This window comes from Hyperolius riggenbachi, chromosome 3, assembly GCF_040937935.1.
Source record: "Hyperolius riggenbachi isolate aHypRig1 chromosome 3, aHypRig1.pri, whole genome shotgun sequence".
Lineage (NCBI taxonomy): Eukaryota > Metazoa > Chordata > Amphibia > Anura > Hyperoliidae > Hyperolius > Hyperolius riggenbachi.
Genome location: NC_090648.1, coordinates 335,175,767 through 335,195,184, shown reverse-complemented (window position 1 = coordinate 335,195,184; position 19,418 = coordinate 335,175,767). Strand labels below are relative to the sequence as shown.

The 19,418-nt window shown below is 44.1% G+C and overlaps 1 protein-coding gene across 1 annotated transcript in view; it reads left to right on the top strand.

The window, feature by feature from the left end:
• The window catches only part of LOC137562326 (dynein axonemal heavy chain 3-like), a 1,996,682-nt gene that overhangs the window by 1,482,881 nt on the left and 494,383 nt on the right, over nucleotides 1-19,418 (top strand). Inside the window, exon 49 of the mRNA XM_068273663.1 lies at nucleotides 11,355-11,493. Within this exon, the coding sequence (XP_068129764.1) occupies nucleotides 11,355-11,493 (139 nt within the window). The remainder of the gene's footprint in view (nucleotides 1-11,354; nucleotides 11,494-19,418) is intronic.

Below are 19,418 nucleotides of genomic sequence, written 5' to 3'. Positions count from 1 at the left end.
CCGGGGGTCATTTGCTGGCAATTTCCTCTTGTGCTCAAACATCTCAGAGACAGACAACTCAACCGTAGCGCTGCACACCGAAGGGCTGTTGGTTGTTGTGTTTGATGAACACTGGGAGACCTCAAGAGCACTAGTCCGGAAAGTGACAGTGTCAGCATCGTCTGATGTTTGTGAATGTTGTGAACCACGCAATGGCTGGGCTACTGCTGCTGCTGAGGCGGGTCTGGTGGTGAGTCTGGTGAACCCAAGGGAGGCAGTGTTGCTGGTGGTACCCTGTCCTGCCGCGTTTGCCCACAGAGTGGGATGTTTGGATAGAATGTGGCGGCTCATGCTGGTGGTGGAGAGGTTGTTAATACTTTTCCCCCTGCTCAGGCGGGTCTTGCACACCTTGCAAATCGCCATGGTAACATCCTCAGTGCAGTCTTCAAAGAAAGCCCAGACTTTAACTGGCTGAGGACTCGGACCTCGTGCGTGATGTGCTGGTGCTGCTTAACCCACTGCTGGACGCTTGAGAGGTCATCCAAGTAATTATCTGGTCCTGTTCTTTTGGATCTGTGAGGGTTGTTGTCCTGGACAACATGGGCAGTATTGAGTGGGTTTTCTTGGGTGCTCCCCTGTGGCCTGTACGTGAACCGTCAGGGGAAACACCTCTTCCCTTGCCCCTCCCTCTTTCACCGGATTTCTTCCTCATTTCACTTATCCTTAAAGTACACGCTGACTGGCAGCAGTACAGTGGCAGTACAGAAATGCTATACAGTGGTGGGTGAGCGGTGTACCACTATTGTCAGCAGTGACACAGAGCACAATGCTATACAGTGGCGGGTGAGCGGTGTACTACTGTTCCCAGCAGACACAGAGTGGAAGTAAACACAATGCTATATAGTGTGGCTGAGCCGTGTACACAGAGTGGCATTAAACACAATGCTATATAGTCTGCTATATAGTCACCCCGAACAGGGTGATGTTCTGCAGAACCCGAACAGTGGCAAACACTGTTCGCCCAACACTACTGGGAGGGAACGCAGATTTTAGTACCTAAACACACGATACAACATGTTTTCCGGGGTCGGACTCTGAGGCACATACAGATGGTCCCGATCATCATCCTCATCATACAACTCTTCTCCTGAGTCTGACCCACCCACCACCTCTGCCACCCCAACATCCCCAGACACAGACCACTCATCGTCCTCAACATTAACTTGGGATGCTGGCCTGAGCCAGACCTCCTCCTCCACATCAGGCCCCATCATCTCCTCAATGGCAGCCCTCATTAATCGCTCTGGCGACGGACTGATGGACACAACGTTCTCCTCCGGGGAGGGCTGCTGCTGACCACTGGCTGCTGGGGTGGATGTTATAGCTTGCGTGGGGCGTTGGCTGTTGCTGTTGTTGGGAGTGCTGCTCACAGCGGAGGTCTCTGGGGAACTCATGTTGAGCTCATATAGTGGTTGACGGTGAGTGGAGTATTACTGATCCCAGCAATATACACACTGACTGGCAGAGTACGCAATGCTATATAGTGTGGCTGAGCGGTGTACACAGAGTGGCAGTAAACACAATGCTATATAGTCTGGCTGAGCGAGCGGTGTACTACTGTTCCCAGCAGAATCAGAGTGGCAGTAAACAATGGTATATAGTCTGGCTGAGCGGTGTACACAGAGTGTCAGTAAACAATGGTATATAGTCTGGCTGAGCGAGCGGTGTACTACTGTTCCCAGCAGAATCAGAGTGGCAGTAAACAATGGTATATAGTCTGGCTGAGCGGTGTACACAGAGTGTCAGTAAACAATGGTATATAGTCTGGCTGAGCGGTGTACACACAATGCTATATAGTCTGCTATATAGTGTCAGTAAACAATGGTATATAGTCTGGCTGAGCGAGCGGTGTACTACTGTTCCCAGCAGAATCAGAGTGGCAGTAAACAATGGTATATAGTCTGGCTGAGCGGTGTACACAGAGTGTCAGTAAACAATGGTATATAGTCTGGCTGAGCGAGCGGTGTACTACTGTTCCCAGCAGAATCAGAGTGGCAGTAAACAATGGTATATAGTCTGGCTGAGCGGTGTACACAGAGTGTCAGTAAACAATGGTATATAGTCTGGCTGAGCGGTGTACACACAATGCTATATAGTCTGCTATATAGTGTCAGTAAACAATGGTATATAGTCTGGCTGAGCGAGCGGTGTACTACTGTTCCCAGCAGAATCAGAGTGGCAGTAAACAATGGTATATAGTCTGGCTGAGCGGTGTACACAGAGTTTCAGTAAACAATGGTATATAGTCTGGCTGAGCGGTGTACACAGAGTGTCAGTAAACAATGGTATATAGTCTGGCTGAGCGGTGTACACAGAGTGGCAGTAAACACAATGCTATATAGTCTGGCTGAGCGAGCGGTGTACTACTGTTCCCAGCAGAATCAGAGTGGCAGTAAACAATGGTATATAGTCTGGCTGAGCGGTGTACACAGAGTGTCAGTAAACAATGGTATATAGTCTGGCTGAGCGGTGTACACAGAGTGGCAGTAAACACAATGCTATATACTCTGGCTGAGCGAGCGGTGTACTACTGTTCCCAGCAGACACAGAACAGTGAACAGAATGCTATATAGTGTGGCTGAGCGAGCGGTGTACCACTATTCCCAGCAGACACAGAACAGTGAACAGAATGCTATATAGTGTGGCTGAGCGGGCGGTGTACCACTATTCCCAGCAGACACAGAACAGTGAACAGAATGCTATATAGTGTGGATGAGCGAGCGGTGTACCACTATTCCCAGCAGACACAGAACAGTAAACAGAATGCTATATAGTGTGGCTGAGCGAGCGGTGTACCACTATTCCCAGCAGACACAGAACAGTGAACAGAATGCTATATAGTGTGGCTGAGCGAGCGGTGTACCACTATTCCCAGCAGACACAGAACAGTGCACAGAATGCTATATAGTGTGGCTGAGCGAGCGGTGTACCACTATTCCCAGCAGACACAGAACAGTAAACAGAATGCTATATAGTGTGGCTGAGCGAGCGGTGTACCACTATTCCCAGCAGACACAGAACAGTAAACAGAATGCTATATAGTGTGGCTGAGCGAGCGGTGTACCACTATTCCAAGCAGACACAGAACAGTGAACAGAATGCTATATAGTGTGGCTGAGCGAGCGGTGTACCACTATTCCCAGCAGACACAGAGTGGCAGTAAACAGAATGCTATATAGTGTGGCTGAGCGAGGTACACAGAGTGGCAGTAAACAGAATGCTATATAGTGTGGCTGAGCAAGCGGTGTACTACTATTCCCAGCAGACACAGAGTGGCAGTAAACAGAATGCTATATAGTGTGGCTGAGCGAGGTACACAGAGTGGCAGTAAACAGAATGCTATATAGTGTGGCTGAGCAAGCGGTGTACTACTGTTCCCAGCAGTGACACAATGACAGGGGGGACCCTGGCTAGCGTGGCTGGAGCGCGAACTACCCTGCCTGCCTACCCAAAGCTAAACCCACAGACAAATGGCGGAGATATGACGTGGTTCGGGTATTTATTTACCCGAACCACGTGACCGTTCGGCCAATCAGAGCGCGTTCGGGTCCGAACCACGTGACCCGTTCGGCCAATCACAGCGCTAGCCGAACGTTCGGGGAACGTTCGGCCATGCGCTCTTAGTTCGGCCATATGGCCGAACGGTTTGGCCGAGCACCGTCAGGTGTTCGGCCGAACTCGAACATCACCCGAACAGGGTGATGTTCTGCAGAACCCGAACAGTGGCGAACACTGTTCGCCCAACACTATACTCTATAGTCAAATGGTCCTAGTAGTGTGGTTGTTGGCACTGTGCACAATCTTCTGGGTGAGAGCCCTGTGTTGCCTTCCAGGGAGCTCTTTTTATTACAGAGTGTGTGCCTTAATTGATTGTTGCATTTTTAGGGTGCTGGTGACTCAGATGTTGACTTATTTGTGCTTGCTACATCATAGGCAAATAGTGCCAAGAGGCTCCATGAAAGAACAATTCTGGAGAAACCAATCTCTTTGATAAGCACACGGGCTAAAGGAGTAGAACTGACCAAATTACTGCAAAAGCACAATCAGTCCTCTGTGTCAGCAATCCAATCTCTCCCAGACTTAACAAGCAGTCCCAAAGATGGGCTTCCCACCCAAACCCTCACCTGCCACTAGAGTGAAGTCAATAGGTGTGGACTGTCTGGAACTTTTTCTATTTCCGAAAGCTTTTCTCACTATTTAGCAATGGCTACATATCAACATATTTGACTTCACTGAAGCTCCTTTTCAGCCATTAGGAAGCATGAACTAAAAAACAAAAAACAAAAAAAAAACACTTCAGCAGACAAAAGAAAAAGAAAATAGCTCATTCTAATCTGCGGTGTCAAGGGGAAAAAAATCAGGCCGATCTAAAATCCTGATCTGCTTTGCCCATCTCTAAAACTATCTCTTGCGCATAGCCAAGTAAATACTCAAAAATAATTTGTACAAGAGCAATTAGCCTGCAACAGACCAATATACATTGAAGTGAGGTTAAAATATAAATTTTGATATGAAAAATACTTTCAATCCTGGGATTCAAGGCCTGGTGGCTAATAGGTCACAAATTAGTCCACCACGTACTAGGGGCAGCAGGCTATCATGCCTAATTATTATTATTTATTGTACTTATAAAGCACCAACATATTATGCAGCGCCTAAAAGAGTGCTCTTTTGCAGATCTACAGCCATTTAGGCCCATATGCAATTAGCTTTTTCTCCTGAGTTTTTTCCTAATTTATATTTTCAAACTGTTCAGTAAAATGCCTTTTAAACCACCAGAAAGCAAGAGCATACTTCAAATATTTTTGATAACCTACTTTATGGTTTTTTTTAAATCTAAGACCCCTTTCACACTGGCACGGTGCGTTACCCTGTTTTGTCACAGGGTAACACTACACAAATGAAAGTCTATTGAAAGTGCAATGAGTTCTACCAGAAGTGCCTGATTTAACACAAAAAGCCACTTAGCATTGTCATGTAAGTAAATGGTGAGGCAGATATTTTAAATATTTTTGTGTTGAGGTGTGCATGTGTGGAAGCGTATTTTTCCAGTACACTTCTGTGCGATTTTTATTTCGTCCACAGGAAGTGAGCACTAGAGAGTCTCACTTACTGATTGGCCTGCAGCCAGAATGGAGATTACCGCGCACTGCCGCGGTAATTTCCAAATGCTTTTTTTGGTGTTGTGGTGCATGCCATCACCATCACCCGGCAACAAAACCGCTGGTTTCCAGTGTGAAACCTGCCTAAATAGAAGATGAACAATTTTCTAATAGGAGAAAACTCAAGAGGAACAGTCAATTGCATATTGGCCTTAGGCCACATACAGACATCAGACCATAGTCTTTGGAAATTGAAAGATCACAGACCAATCTTACCACCCTTCATGTAGTATGAGAGCCATACTCAACACAGTCTTTTCTATGGAGCTGAACTCCACATCAGAAAAAAATCTTTGCAAGATGCTGCACACACAGATGCTGTACAGACACAAAAGATCAGTATCTGCAAAAGATCTGTTCCTGCCAAAGATCCGTTCCTGCAAATTGCAATGATAGTCTATGAGATCTGCAGATCATCATACACACATGATTTAACTGACATTCATCTGCAGATCAAGCAATCATCCGCAGATCTGAAAATCCATCCTGGTGGATCTGATCTGCAGATGAATGTCAGTTAAATCATGTGTGTATGATGATCTGCAGATCTCATAGACTATCATTGCAATTTGCAGGAATGGATTTTTGGCAGGAACAGATCTTTTGCAGATACTGATCTTTTGTGTTTGTACAGCATCTGTGTGTGCAGCATCTTGCAATGATTTTTTTCTGATGTGGAGTTCAGCTCCATAGAAAAGACTGTGTAGAGTATGGCTCTCATACTACATGAAGGGTGGTAAGATTGGTCTGTGATCTTTCATTTTCCAAAGACTATGGTCTGATGTCTGTATGTGGCCTTAGACTCTGCACTCTGGAAGAGCTCAGAGTTACCACTGGTGCCAAGACCAACAGTGTCCAGTTTCATAATAGACAGTATGAGGAACAATTCTCATAATATGCAAATTAGCTTCACTGTGGATGGGAAGTTATCAGGCAAATAGAGCACTTGTGGCTATTGGACAAATCCGGTGACATCATTGACATTCATTGAAAATATAAACAAGCTGGCGCCAAAAGGGAAATTTGCTTGGCGTCCATAATAATCATTTTGCACCTTTTTTGCTGCCGAGTTTGGGTGCCCGATACCGCACGAGTTGGTGCATGATAATTATTCTAGGCGTCAGGAAGGGGGTTTGTCCAGGAGGGTGGTTAGGGTTAGTTTTCAGGAAGGGTGTTTGTGTGGGTGGGGGCGGTTAGGGTTAGACATTAGGGGGGAGAGTTCTGTGTGAGACTAGTTAGGTTTAGTAAAATATCCATAACATTTACCAATATTGTACTATCGAAAATTAACACTTTAAATAGTAGAATATTGGTAAACGTACCAATATTCTGATATTGGCATTTTTCCTGTGCTTCATTTTCCTTGGTGCCCCTTTCACATATGCGGATGGGAGTAATTGCTGTTATTGACTTACTGTATTTTTTGGACTATAAGACTCACTTTTTCTCCCCCAAAAGTGGGGAAAAAATTCACTACATCCTATTGTGCCAAATGCAGGGAGTTCCTGACTTGTGAACACCTGCCAATGTGAATCTCCAACCCGCCGCAATGTCAGAGACTCCCTTGTACTGTGCCCATGCAGAGGAGGACACAGGGGGACATACAGAGCACACAGGGGGACTAAAAAGGGGCATAGAGGAGGACACAAGGGGGGAAGAGGAGGACACAAGAGGTACAAGGGGGCATGATGTACAAAGGGTGCATAATCCACAAGATGCCCCCTTCACCATCCATGCACCAGGTTTAGTATATATTTTTTCCCCTGGTTTTTGTCCTCTAAACCTAGGTGCGTCTTATGGTCATGGTCAGGAGTGTCTTATAGTCTGAAAAATATGGTACTTATCAATTAATGCAGATGCTGGATAAATTGTATAGCTCTGAAGAATAGGTTAGTGTATTGTTAATTAATGATAATAAAAACAACCATCTTCCTCCCAATTATTTTGATCTTTAACAACAGGTTTTCTAAAAGTACAACATTCATTTGATCTAAATTACATATAACATTTATCCAAATTGTTATGTTACTGTAGACAAGCAGAAGTAGGAGGCGCCCAAGAAGTAATCAGTGGTAAAAGTATATCTATGTACATAAAAGGTGGGTATCAGCCTACCTTAATGATGACCTGAAAGTAAAACATAATTGTATTTAGGCACAGTGGACATTGTGTTTCATGGCTTAACGCCACACTTCATCAAGTCAGAATCAGAGTCACTTTATTTCGCCAAGTACAGCAGGAGCTGTAATCGGAATTATTTGTGGTTCACATGGCATAGACAGAGTATAAGACAGACGCACAGCACGTACAATTTAAAAATGCAGTAATCCGTTCATATCGTCCATTTTGTGCAAATACAGCCCAGTAAATAATAACAATAATAATAAAATAATGATGGTAATAATAATAAGAATGCAGGTAGTAGCCCCGAGACTATCTGGATAGGCCAGGCAGGCAGCAGCGGGGACCGGTTGATCGACCCAGCTAGAGCGCAATGGTATGCGGGCTCGTCAGAGGGAGGTTGGAGTTCAGTAGCCGAACAGCTTAGGGGAAGAAGGTGTTCTTCTGCCTGGTGGTTTTGGATGGTATAGTCCTGTAGCGACGGCCCAATGGGAGGAGCCTGAAGTAGTGGCTGCCTGGGTGAGAGGGGTCACGGGAGATCATGGTGGCCCTCTTCCTCATCCTAGCCAAGTGGAGGAGATCTAGAGGTGTAAGAGGAGATCCGATGATCTTCTCCGCGTCCGTTATGACTCTCTGAAGTTTGTGTTTGTTGTGGCCATCGCGCCAGCATACCAGACAATGACTGAGGAGCAGAGGATGGATTCTATGGTGGAAGTATAGAAGCTGGTCAGCAGCTCCCTGGACATGCCAAATCTCTTGGCACAGGAAGAACAGCCTCTGCTGAGATTTCTTCTGGATTTTGGTGGTGTTTTGCTCCCACTTCAGCTTGTTAGTGAGAGTTGTGCCGAAGAACAGAACAGATGTCACCTTAGAGACTTCTGTACCCCCAATGAGGACAGGTGGGAGGGGGGTAGGGTTCCGCCTGAAATCTACCACTAGTTCAACAGTCTTTGCTGCGTTGAGGACTAGGTTGTTGTCTTTGCACCAGTTGCATATTCTCTTGCTGCGGTACTCCTGCTCCCCGTTGCTACCAATAAGGCCAATGATAGTGGTGTCATGTGCAAATTTGATGACTTTCACAGAGTCAGCGGATGAGATGCAGTTATTGGTATAGAGGGAGAACAGTAGAGGTGACAGAATGCAGCCTTGTGGAGCCCCGTGTTGGTGGTTCGAACGCTGGAGAGGTGGTTGCCGAGCTTCACCTGTTAAGTTCTGTTAGTCAGGAAGACATTGATCCATGCGCGAAGAGTGGGGTCAACTCCGAGCTGCGAAAGATTGGCGAGCAGGATGTCTGGGCAGATCGTGTTGAACGCTGAGCTAAAATCCAGGAACAGGATCCGAGCATAGGAGGCAGAGCTGTCTAGATGCTCAGTGATGTATGCCACGCTGGCATTGATGGCATCCTCCACGGATCTGTTAGCCCTATATGCAAATTGGAGTGGGTCTAAAAAGGTGTCCGTGGACCTCTTCAGGTGGGCAAGAACCAACCGCTCGAGGATTTTCATGATGTTCGAGGTAAGGGCCACTGGTCGGAAGTTTTTGTGCTTGGTACTGCCTGGTTTTTTTGGGACTGGTACAATTATAGACTTCTAAAAGCAGGAGGGGACTATACCATCCGATAAGGACTGCTTAAATAAGGAGGTGTGCACCAGGGCTAGCTGATCGGCGCAGGATCTCAGACAGGTAGATGACACTCCATCTGGGCCGGAGGATTTCCTGGGGTTCAACTTATGGAGGTGGCGGAGTACCTCTGATTCCAGAACAGCAACAGGAGCCAGGGCGGCGAGTTCAACCGAAGGTGGGGGCACCAAAGTCGATGCTATTTGGCCCTTGGGCTGGTTGGGATGATGCTCAAATCTGCAGTAGAACTCGTTGAGCTCCTCCGCTAGTCGAAGGCTCAGGGTCACCGTTTGGGGTACTGGTTTGAAGTTCATGGCTGCTCTCAGGCCCTTCCATACCTCCTGTGTGTTAGATGACTGGAGGCAGAGCCTCCGTTTATCGGCATAGGCCCGCTTTGCAGATCACAGTTCTTTTTTCAGGGCATACCTGGCCTCTCTGAATTCCTCTGAGGAGCCAGACCTGTGCGCTTCCTCTTTGCGTTTCCGAAGTCGGCGAAGCCTGTCGTTGAACCAAGGCTTGTTATTGGAGTAGACTCTGAAGGTCTTGGATGGGATACATGTTTCTTCGCTGAAGCTAATGTAGGAGGTGACGTTCTCGGCCCATTCATCCAGGGTGGGTGCCTCCAGAGTCGTCCAGTCAGTGGTTTCAAAGCACGCTTGGAGCTCCAGTTTGGCCTCTGCAGTCCATTTTTTAGTGGTTTTGACGATGGGCTTAGAGGTCTCCAGGAGCCTCCTGTAGGGTGGGGATCAGGTGTATTGTGTTGTGGTCGGAGTTCCCCAGGGGGGCGCCTTGGATGGCTTTGTAGGCATTCTTATGGACGATGTAGCAGTGGTCCAGGGTGTTACTGTTCTTGGTAGGGCAGGTGATGTGCTGCTTGTAGCAGGGCAACTCGTGCCGAAGGTTCGCCTTATTGAAATCGCCCAGGATGATGAACAGGGCTTTCGGGAGGGCAGTTTCCCACCGCGAGATGCAGTCGCTGAGTACATGCAGGGCAGTCCTGGAGCTTGCGTCGGGAGGGATGTAGACCCCAACGAGGACAAGGAAAGAGAATTCCCTCGGGGAGTACCGAGGCCTACAGTTTATGGCAAGGAGCTCAACATCTGGGGTGCAGGCCTTGTGGAGAGTGGTGGTGTTGGAGCACCAGGAGGTGTTTATGTAAAAGCAGATACCTCCACCCCTCGTTTGTCCTGAGAGGGCAGCGTCCTGGTCTGCTCTTAGGAGGATGTAGCCTGGAACATGTAGAGAGTTGTCGGGGATACTGTCGCACAGCCAGGTTTCGGTGAAACAGAGAACAGGGGTGTTCTTGCTGATCTGGCGTTTGCTGTCGAGTAGGAGGAGCAGCTCGTCCAGTTTGTTGGGGAGTGAGCAGACGTTTGTAAGTAGGATGGGTCAGGGGAGCGTAGGCCTTTCCTTTTGAGTCGGGCCTGGGCCCCCCCCCCTCCTTCCTCTGTGGCGGCGTTTGCTCGTTACTCGTTTGGTGACGAGATATTTGATGTGTGCGGTGACAGCATACCACAGGGAAGAGCACGGAGAAGGCTTTGGGCTAACCGGGGGTTCCCATTTGAGAAGGGCCTCTCTGGAAAGGGTGACAATCCGTTTAGCGCCCATGGCACAAGTTAGATGGTATGGAGCGGGCCGCTGGCACCGATAGATGATATGGAGCTGGAGGCACAGATAGGTGGTATGGAGCGGGCGGCACAGACAGACTGCAACACAGATGAGCAATGCAACTCAAACCATCACATGAGCAATGCAGCACAGTCCGTCACATGGGCAATGATGTGCCCGATATAATAATAGTGAAGCCTGGGGCAGCTGTGCCATTAAGCAGTGAAACGCATTGTCCACTGTGGCAAAATAAAATTATGTTTCACTTTCATGTCTAAATAGTCATCATGTCATTATTAAGGTAGGCTGATACCCACCTTTTATATACATAGATACACTTTTACCTCCAATTACTACTCCGGCACCTCACACCTCTGTTTGTCTACTGTCATCCTTCACCCCGGGATAGGGATCAGTTTTAAAATTATATCATAAAACCTCCTTGGGAGCTGTGACCGGTGAATTCTTAAAAGGCAAAGTGGGGACGGCATTTCCTCACATACATATTCGGTGGTTCCTAGGCTAGCAACCCTGACTTGTGAGTACCCTACTTACTCTATACTATCTCTTACCATCTGACATACTACACTAGATTGGGCTCCTGGTGTCCCTGTGTTTCTTTTCTTTTTCATGATTTGTTCTTACTGTTTCTTCTTGTATTGTCTTGTATTGAATTACATGTCTATATTTGCCTTATGACATTTTAATACAGTAAACTTTTTGTGCAAAAATATGCATAGTATCTTTGTATAATGTACAACAGAGAACCTTATGCACTGAAATGTTTGTCTGCTTTTGTTTCAGTGCATGCAACGATACTTACAACAGTATAATGTGAGCAGCAAGACCCCAATGAATCTAGTAATGTTTAATTTTGCTATTGAACACATTTCTAGAATAAACAGGATTCTCAAGCTCCCAGGTGGCCATGCTTTGCTTATTGGTAAGACTTTGTAAACTTGCCCTCAGAGAAACCTTGCTGTATTTTATTAAGGATTATTTTTACTATTTCTGTTTTTTATTCCACATGCTGTCTACGGTAAGGACCAGGAAAGGTATTTTTACATTTTTGCACAATTTTCAGTAGAAACAACTTAAAGAGAAACTCCAACCAAGAATTGAACTTCATCCCAATCAGTAGCTGATACCCCCTTTCACATGAGAAATCTATTCCTTTTCACAAACAGACCATCAGGGGGCGCTGTATGATGGATATTGTGGGGAAACCCCTCCCACAAGAAACTCTGAGGACTGTGGTACTCCTGGCAGTTTCCTGTCTGTGAACCTTCTTGCATTGTGGGAAATAGCTGTTTACAGCTGTTTTCAACTGCCAAAAAAGCATGCAACAGCTACATCACCTGCCAACAGTAAAAATGTCACCATTTAATAAATGTCAGAATATAAATCCAGGATTTAAAAGATTTTACAGTGGGCAAACACTGACTAAATCATTTACACATAATTATTGTAAAAATGAAGCACTTTTTTAGTACAATATTTTCTCTGGAGGTCCTCTTTAAATAGAAACCTCACCAAAACACTTTTACTTTTAGTTTTTGCTTTTCAGTTTGGTTTAATTACTTTCTACCCTTCAAAGATTAGGAAAAAGTAAAGGATAAATGCATTTTTTGAGCAAATTACATTGTGAAAACTGTATTCCCATGGCATTCCAGGACTATTACAGGTCCTCTAGTAGCCACAAGGAGGAGATACCTTTAGTAAGCTGAATGATCTGCCTATTGGCAATTTTATCTTCATGCTGCTTTCAATCTCATTGCCATAAGTAAGTGCAGAAACTATAAACTGTTCATGGTGCTACCCATTGCAAAAACTGTTTTGGCCAGTGTCAGCACTATGTGATCCTTCACCTTTCTTTGCCATCATTGAACAGTCTTTCATTTGAAGAAGGTTGAAATTATGATTGCTCAACTGAAATGATCTTTATTTGAGATTTCATGTTCACCTGATTACAACTTCATGTTCAATCACTTTGCTCTAATTGTTGAACCATTTGTTTGAAAGACTGCATTGTGTATGGTCAGTTTAAATCTTATGTCAATGTACAGTAAGTATAAGTGAAATTGTCTTAATGAAGTGGCCTTTTTGTGTATTTGTTTTTGCAACTAGATTGGTATATTTTGCCATAAAATAGTGGGAGTACTGTGTTTGGTGCTCTTCTTATTTCCATTAACAGAAGCTTCTTGGCATATTGGCTTTTGAGAGTGATCCACTTCTTAAGATCCTTAGTAAGTATATTTAACTTTGAAACATTTACATTACACCAAAACACAAACTGAAAACATTTGGAGGTTGATATGCTCAGGATCCGATGACATTAATCACTTAAAGGGAACCAGAGACAGGGAGGTAGAGAAAAGTTATACATATCTGGGGCTTTCTTCAGCCCCCTCTAGGCTGACCACTCTATCGACGTCCTCCTCCACCTGGATCGTCTGGAATTTTTCCCTGAAAGTCTAGAGCGTTTTGTGCACGTGTGACCTGGCTGCAGGCGTACCCCCGCCACACTCCAACCGCCTGCAGCATTTTGTGCCTAGTAGGCTCAGAGGGTATATAGGGTGGGACAATTATATGGATACACCTTAACCAGCTTAGCGGTATGGATGAGCTCAGCTCGTCCATGACCGCCGCGTTGGATTTCTCAGGCCCTGGTGGGCCGATTTTCACAATTTTTTTCAAACACGCAGCTAGCACTTTGCCGCCGATGCACCGCTACCCGCCGCGTAACAGGGCCCGTGCGCTGCCTGGCCAATCAGTGCCAGGCATCGCTAAGGGGTGGATCGGGACTCTCTCCGACGCCATGACGTTGATGACGTCATCCCGATTGTCGCCATGGCGACGGGGGAAGCCAAACAGGAAATCCTGTTCTGAACGGGATTTCCTATTTGCTCTGATCGCCAGAGGCGATCGGAAGGGGCTAGGCTAGCTACATGATTGACAAAAAAAATAGAGCTGCGCAGCCACCCTGGCGCCTTTAATAGGACGCCAGGGTGGTTAATAAAATAGGAATGGTTGGTGATATTAACTTCCTGTTTGTGGAACATTAGTATATGTGAGGGGGGAAACTTCTCAAGATGGGTGGTGACCATGGCGGCCATTTTGAAGTCAGCCATATTGAATCCAACTTTTGTTTTTTTAATAGGAAGAGGGTCATGTATGTGACACATCAAACTTATTGGGAATTTCACAAGAAAAACAATGGTGTGCTTGGTTTTAACGTAACTTTATTCTTTTATGAGTTAATTACAAGTTTCTGACCACTTATAAAATGTGTTCAATGTGCTGCCCATTGTCTTGGATTGTCAATGCAACCCTCTTCTCCCACTCTTCAAACACTGATAGCAACACCATGCCAGTGATAAACCATGTGCTCTTTAGTGCTCCACTTCTAGTGCAAACTTATCACCAACTTTAAGACAGTTCCAGGCTCACCAGATGTAGGCCACCTCATACACCAGGTGGGTCTATCGCATAAATCAATCCACAACGATCTGCTGCTCTCATGTATCATAAGCTTTTAATCCGGATTCTTCAATAAAACATAATAGACATAGAATAAAATCTTTTAAAATTGGGAGCTATGCCCCTGCGCTCATGCGCACTCACGTTATCCACAGATGAGTCTCCGCATATCGGGCTCTTGGCCCTGTGATGTACCTCCTCCTATGGTCACGGCGTCCCGCTCCCCGCACTGGTGCATCAGTTTCAAACTTCCTACGAGCGATGTAATTCCTCCTTCCTGTGACGTCAGACGCTGCCCGCTATGCTCCGCCTTACGCGTTTCGTCCCTTGGGACTCATCAGCCTCTGGTGAGCCTGGAACTGTCTTAAAGTTGGTGATAAGTTTGCACTAGAAGTGGAGCACTAAAGAGCACATGGTTTATCACTGGCATGGTGTTTATAAAGATGATGCAAGTTTAGCAGTAATGCACTATGTGGAGCCATTTTTTCTTTTATAGGTATTGAGGATAATAAGAAGAGGAGCGCTGTCATACTGATTTATATACAATTGTACACTGTGGACTATTCGTGATAGCGAAAACTCTGGTTGTTTGACATTTTGTTTGACATTTTGCATGATAGATCATTATTAACGGTGGGCGCAGTTTGCATAATATATACTGATAGCAACACCACAGGAGAAATGCTAGCACAGGCTTCCAGTATCTGTAGTTTCAGGTGCTGTACATCTCGTATCTTCACAGCATAGACAATTGTCTTCATATGACCCCAAAGATAAAAGTCAAAGGGGGTCAGATTGGGAGACCCTGGGGGCCATTCAACTGGCCCACGATGACCAATCCACTTTCCAGGAAACTGTTCATCTAGGAATGCTCGGACCTGACACCCATAATGTGGTGGTGCACCATCTTGCTGGAAAAACTCAGGGAACGTGCCAGCTTCAGTGTATAAAGAGGAAAACAAATCATCATGTAGCAATTTCGCATATCCAGTGGCCTTGAGGTTTCCATTGATGAAGAATGGCCCCACTATCTTTTTACCCCATATACCATACCATAAAATTTTTGTTCCAACAGTCTTGGAGGGATCTATCCAATGTGGGTTAATGTCAGACCAATAGCTGTGGTTTTGTTTGTTAATGTCACCATTCAGATAAATGTTTGCCTCATCATTGAACAAAATCTTCTGCGTAAACTGAGGGTCCTGTTCCAATTTTTGTTTTGCCCATTCTGCAAATTCAGTGCGCTGATCTGGGTTATCCTCGTTGAGATGCTGCAGTAGCTGGAGTTTGTAAGGGTGCCATTTGTGAGTAGCTAATATCCGTCGAAGGGATGTTCAACTAATGCCACTCTCCAGTGACATGCGGCGAGTGCTACACTGTGGGCTCTTGCTGAATGAAGCTAGGACAGCCACTGATGTTTCTTCATTTGTGACATATTTCATGCGTCCACATTTTGGCAAATCCAACACTGAACCAGTTTCACGAAACTTAGCAAGCTGTTTTCTAACTGTAGCATGGGAGATGGGTGGTCTCGTAGGGTGTCTTGCATTGAAATCTGCTGCAATGACCCGGTTACTGTGTTCACTAGACATCAACACAAATTCTATCCGCTCCTCACATGTTAATCTCGGCGACATGTCAAAGACAAACTTGTAATTAACTCATCAAATAATAAAGTTACGTTAAAACCAAGCACACCATTGTTTTTCTTGTGAAATTCCCAATAAGTTTAATGTGTCACATGACCCTCTTCCTATTGAAAAAACAAAAGTTGGATTCAAAATGGCCGACTTCAAAATGGCCACCATGGTCACAACCCATCTTAAAAAGTCCTCCCCTTCACATATACTAATGTGCCACAGACAGGAAGTTAATATCACCAACCGTTCCCATTTTATTAAGGTGTATCCATATAAATGACCCACCCTGTATTATATTAAACGTTAAGATGAAAAAAATAAACAATATGGTCTATAAATTAAACTGATTAAGCATTTATAGCAAATTAAAAGTGTCAATAAATGTTTGAAAGGCAATTATAAAATAAACACTATTATGAAGTACTCTCCAGTGATATATGGGTCTGGTTACTTGAGATAATGTTACTCACAAGAGCAGGTGCATGGCCAACAAGCCATTAATAAAGGGGAACATGCTGTAACAATGTTGAAAAATACTGTAATAGACCACATGACTATATATCATGCATTTGTTCTAATGAAGCAGAGCAACAGTCTAGATAAACCTGGCCCAGGCCATCCAAAGTGACTCGTTGCTTTGGTTGTAAGTCCAGCACAATCTGTAATATACCGCTGTACTTAAGGTACATTAAACATTAGTTCCATGCGTCACCTAACCTTCCTAATACAGCTGCATTCTTAATACATTTGCGCTTAATTCTGACTCAAGCGTGACAATTAGCACTGTCAACGTTCATGTTCAGACCCATAATTATAATTATTTTTGCTTTTTATAAAGAAAAAAAAATCTATGAAGTGTTCCATTTCCTTGAAAGTATAAGCACAAGGAAATGTCTTTCTTCCACTCTTCTCTAATTTATATATGCTTATTTTATTGAAATTACTCTTAAAATTAGAGTTTAGTTAGTTCGCTTTTTTCTTTCGGAGACTTTAGCATTAGTTTAGCAGCTGACCTTGAGAGGCAGAAAGGATACATTCAATTTTGGTAACTCATATTGCCATCCTGCAATGCATGCTTTGTGCCTTGGTTTCTAGCGTTGTACACATTTACTCATTCTTTTCCATTTATTTTTTAACTCCCAGAGTAATTCAGAATATTTCTACAGAGCTATTTCTTAGAAATTTTAATACCTCTATGCTACATATGATTATTATATCTCTATAAAGAATTGTGCAACTATATACCCACAATAATAGTAGTATGTGAAACTGCGTGTGTTTTTTTCTTATTTTAACCATTGTTCATGTCATACAGTACAGCACTGGTATTTGTAATTCTGCACAGATTTTAACACTGAAGCTAGTGTTTATAAACAACTGAAATTTTAATAACACAGGCTGTGAAAAATGTGGACTTTGAGATATAATAACCTATTTTGTAGGCTTTATTGTTGTTTTTGTTTACTTGCAATAAATTAACCACTTCACCTCCAAGGGTTTTTACCTTTAAAAAGCAGAGCAATTTTCACCTTTCAGTGCTGCGTCCAGTTATCTGCCAATAACTTTATCATTACTTATCACACTGAAATAATCTATACATTGTTTTTTTACCACCAATTAGGCTTTCTTTGGGTGGTAAATATTACTAAGAATTATTTTATTCTAAGTGCATTTTAATGGGAATAATAAGAAAACAAATTGAAAAAAATCATTATTAGTTTTCGCCCATTATAGTTTTCAAATAATGCTACCGTAATTAAAACCCACACATTTTATTTGCCCATTTGTCCCGGTTATTGCAACATTTAAAATATTTCCCTGGTACAATGTATGGCGCCAATATTTTATTGGAAATAAAAGTGCATTTTTTTTCAGTTTTGCGTCCATCACTAATTACAAGCCCATATTTTAAAACATAACAGTAATATACCCTGTTGACATACATATTAAAAAATTTCAGTCCCCCAAGGTAACTATTTATGTATTCTTTTTTAATAGTATATTTTTTCCCCACAAAAGTTTTATTTGTGTAACTTTTGTGGAGTGTGGGGGGTAAGGGGTTAATTTTAAATGTAGGTCTTTTTTATGTGTGTATTTTACTACTTGGCCACAAGATGTCCTTGCACATAACTTTCCTGTGTGTACTATTAGTATGCAAAACAGAAGTAATGCATGGATGTGTAAGTATCACATGGGGACTTAGATCAATGAATGGGAACTGAGTGTGAGCTCCATGTGCTCCATATGACTTTTTATTACATACCCTTTGTACAGCTTGGGAGTAAAGTATATTCTGAATGATTTATTGAAAGTTAAATGTACACATATTAGACATAGGCTAGAAGGAATGCTGTGTTGCTGCAGCATGGATTGGTAGATAATCTATATGAATTAATATTACTATAAGTCATATAAAAATATATTATTGCACTACTTGGATGCCAAACCAGGGAATGACATGAAAATCTAAATGTATAAATGAATATGTCGAAGGGTTCTTGCAAACCGTCGGAGTTCTGTTGATCTCATCACTGGTATCAAGGGGCGAGCAGCCCCAGAGCGTGAGAGTCTAAGCAAGCATGGGTCTTCACCAGTGCACCCTGCAAGGGACGATGGGCCCTCACCCCTAGTGGGTGGCAAACTACTTTGCTGCCTGCTGCCTGCCAGGTCACGGCCCCAGGACTACTGCACCGGTGATGGAAAGAACAGAGGGTACCTGATAGGAGTAATTTTGAGCTGAGCAGACTGTTGAGCTATCAGGCCAGGACAGGCTTGCTGGGCAGGAAGGCCATAGGGATCCCAGGAAAGGTACGTACAGGCAGGATAATCCAGGGAAGGGAGCTGACTGAGGGGCTCCCAGGAGGGCAGTTGACAGGCAGGGGGAATTCCTTGGAATGCTGCAGATGACTGGAGAGTTACCAGAGGGGAACTGCCAGGCTGGGGAAAATCCCAATAAGCTGCAAGTGACTGGAGAGTTCCCAGAGGGGAACTGGGAGGCTGAGGGAAACCCTGGGATGCTGCTGATGACTGGAGGAAGGATATCAATATTAGCTGCCCACATTAACCCTTTGAGAGATAGTGGATAAAGGAGGTATGATTCCAGCTTAACACAAGCAGGGAGTGAGTGACATTGTACTAGGCAGAAAATGTAAAATTAAAAAAAAATTAAATAAGATGTTAAAAGATCTGCTAAATTCACTAAAATTCTTTTAGAGTCCTAGTATGATCTCTGCATATACAGACACAAGAATACCACACTGTAGATAATGCAAAATTGCTCCATCCTGGATTTGCTAATTTAAATGTTCACATAGAACTTGCCTTCAATCATTCAGGTTTTCATTCCATTTGTATCTTTAAAGTAAGGCTTGGACCTTTCAATGATACCATCACTACCATAGCTATCATTAGTTTTAGTCAATGTTTTTGTTTTTTTAAGTCAAAGTAAGTATGTGCCTATATTATTTAGGATATATGTTCTTGAGTAGTTAAACAGCATCGACCTTCTGATTTTGCCTGTGCTTGATATATAACATTAATGAAGGGAGGTTGGCTTGAACCTTGCTAAGTAACGATACAGTATTGTTAATAATAACTAGTGTTGGGCGAACAGTGTTCGCCACTGTTCGGGTTCTGCAGAACATCACCCTGTTCGGGTGATGTTCGAGTTCGGCCGAACACCTGACGGTGCTCGGCCAAACCGTTCGGCCATATGGCCGAACTAAGAGCGCATGGCCGAACGTTCCCC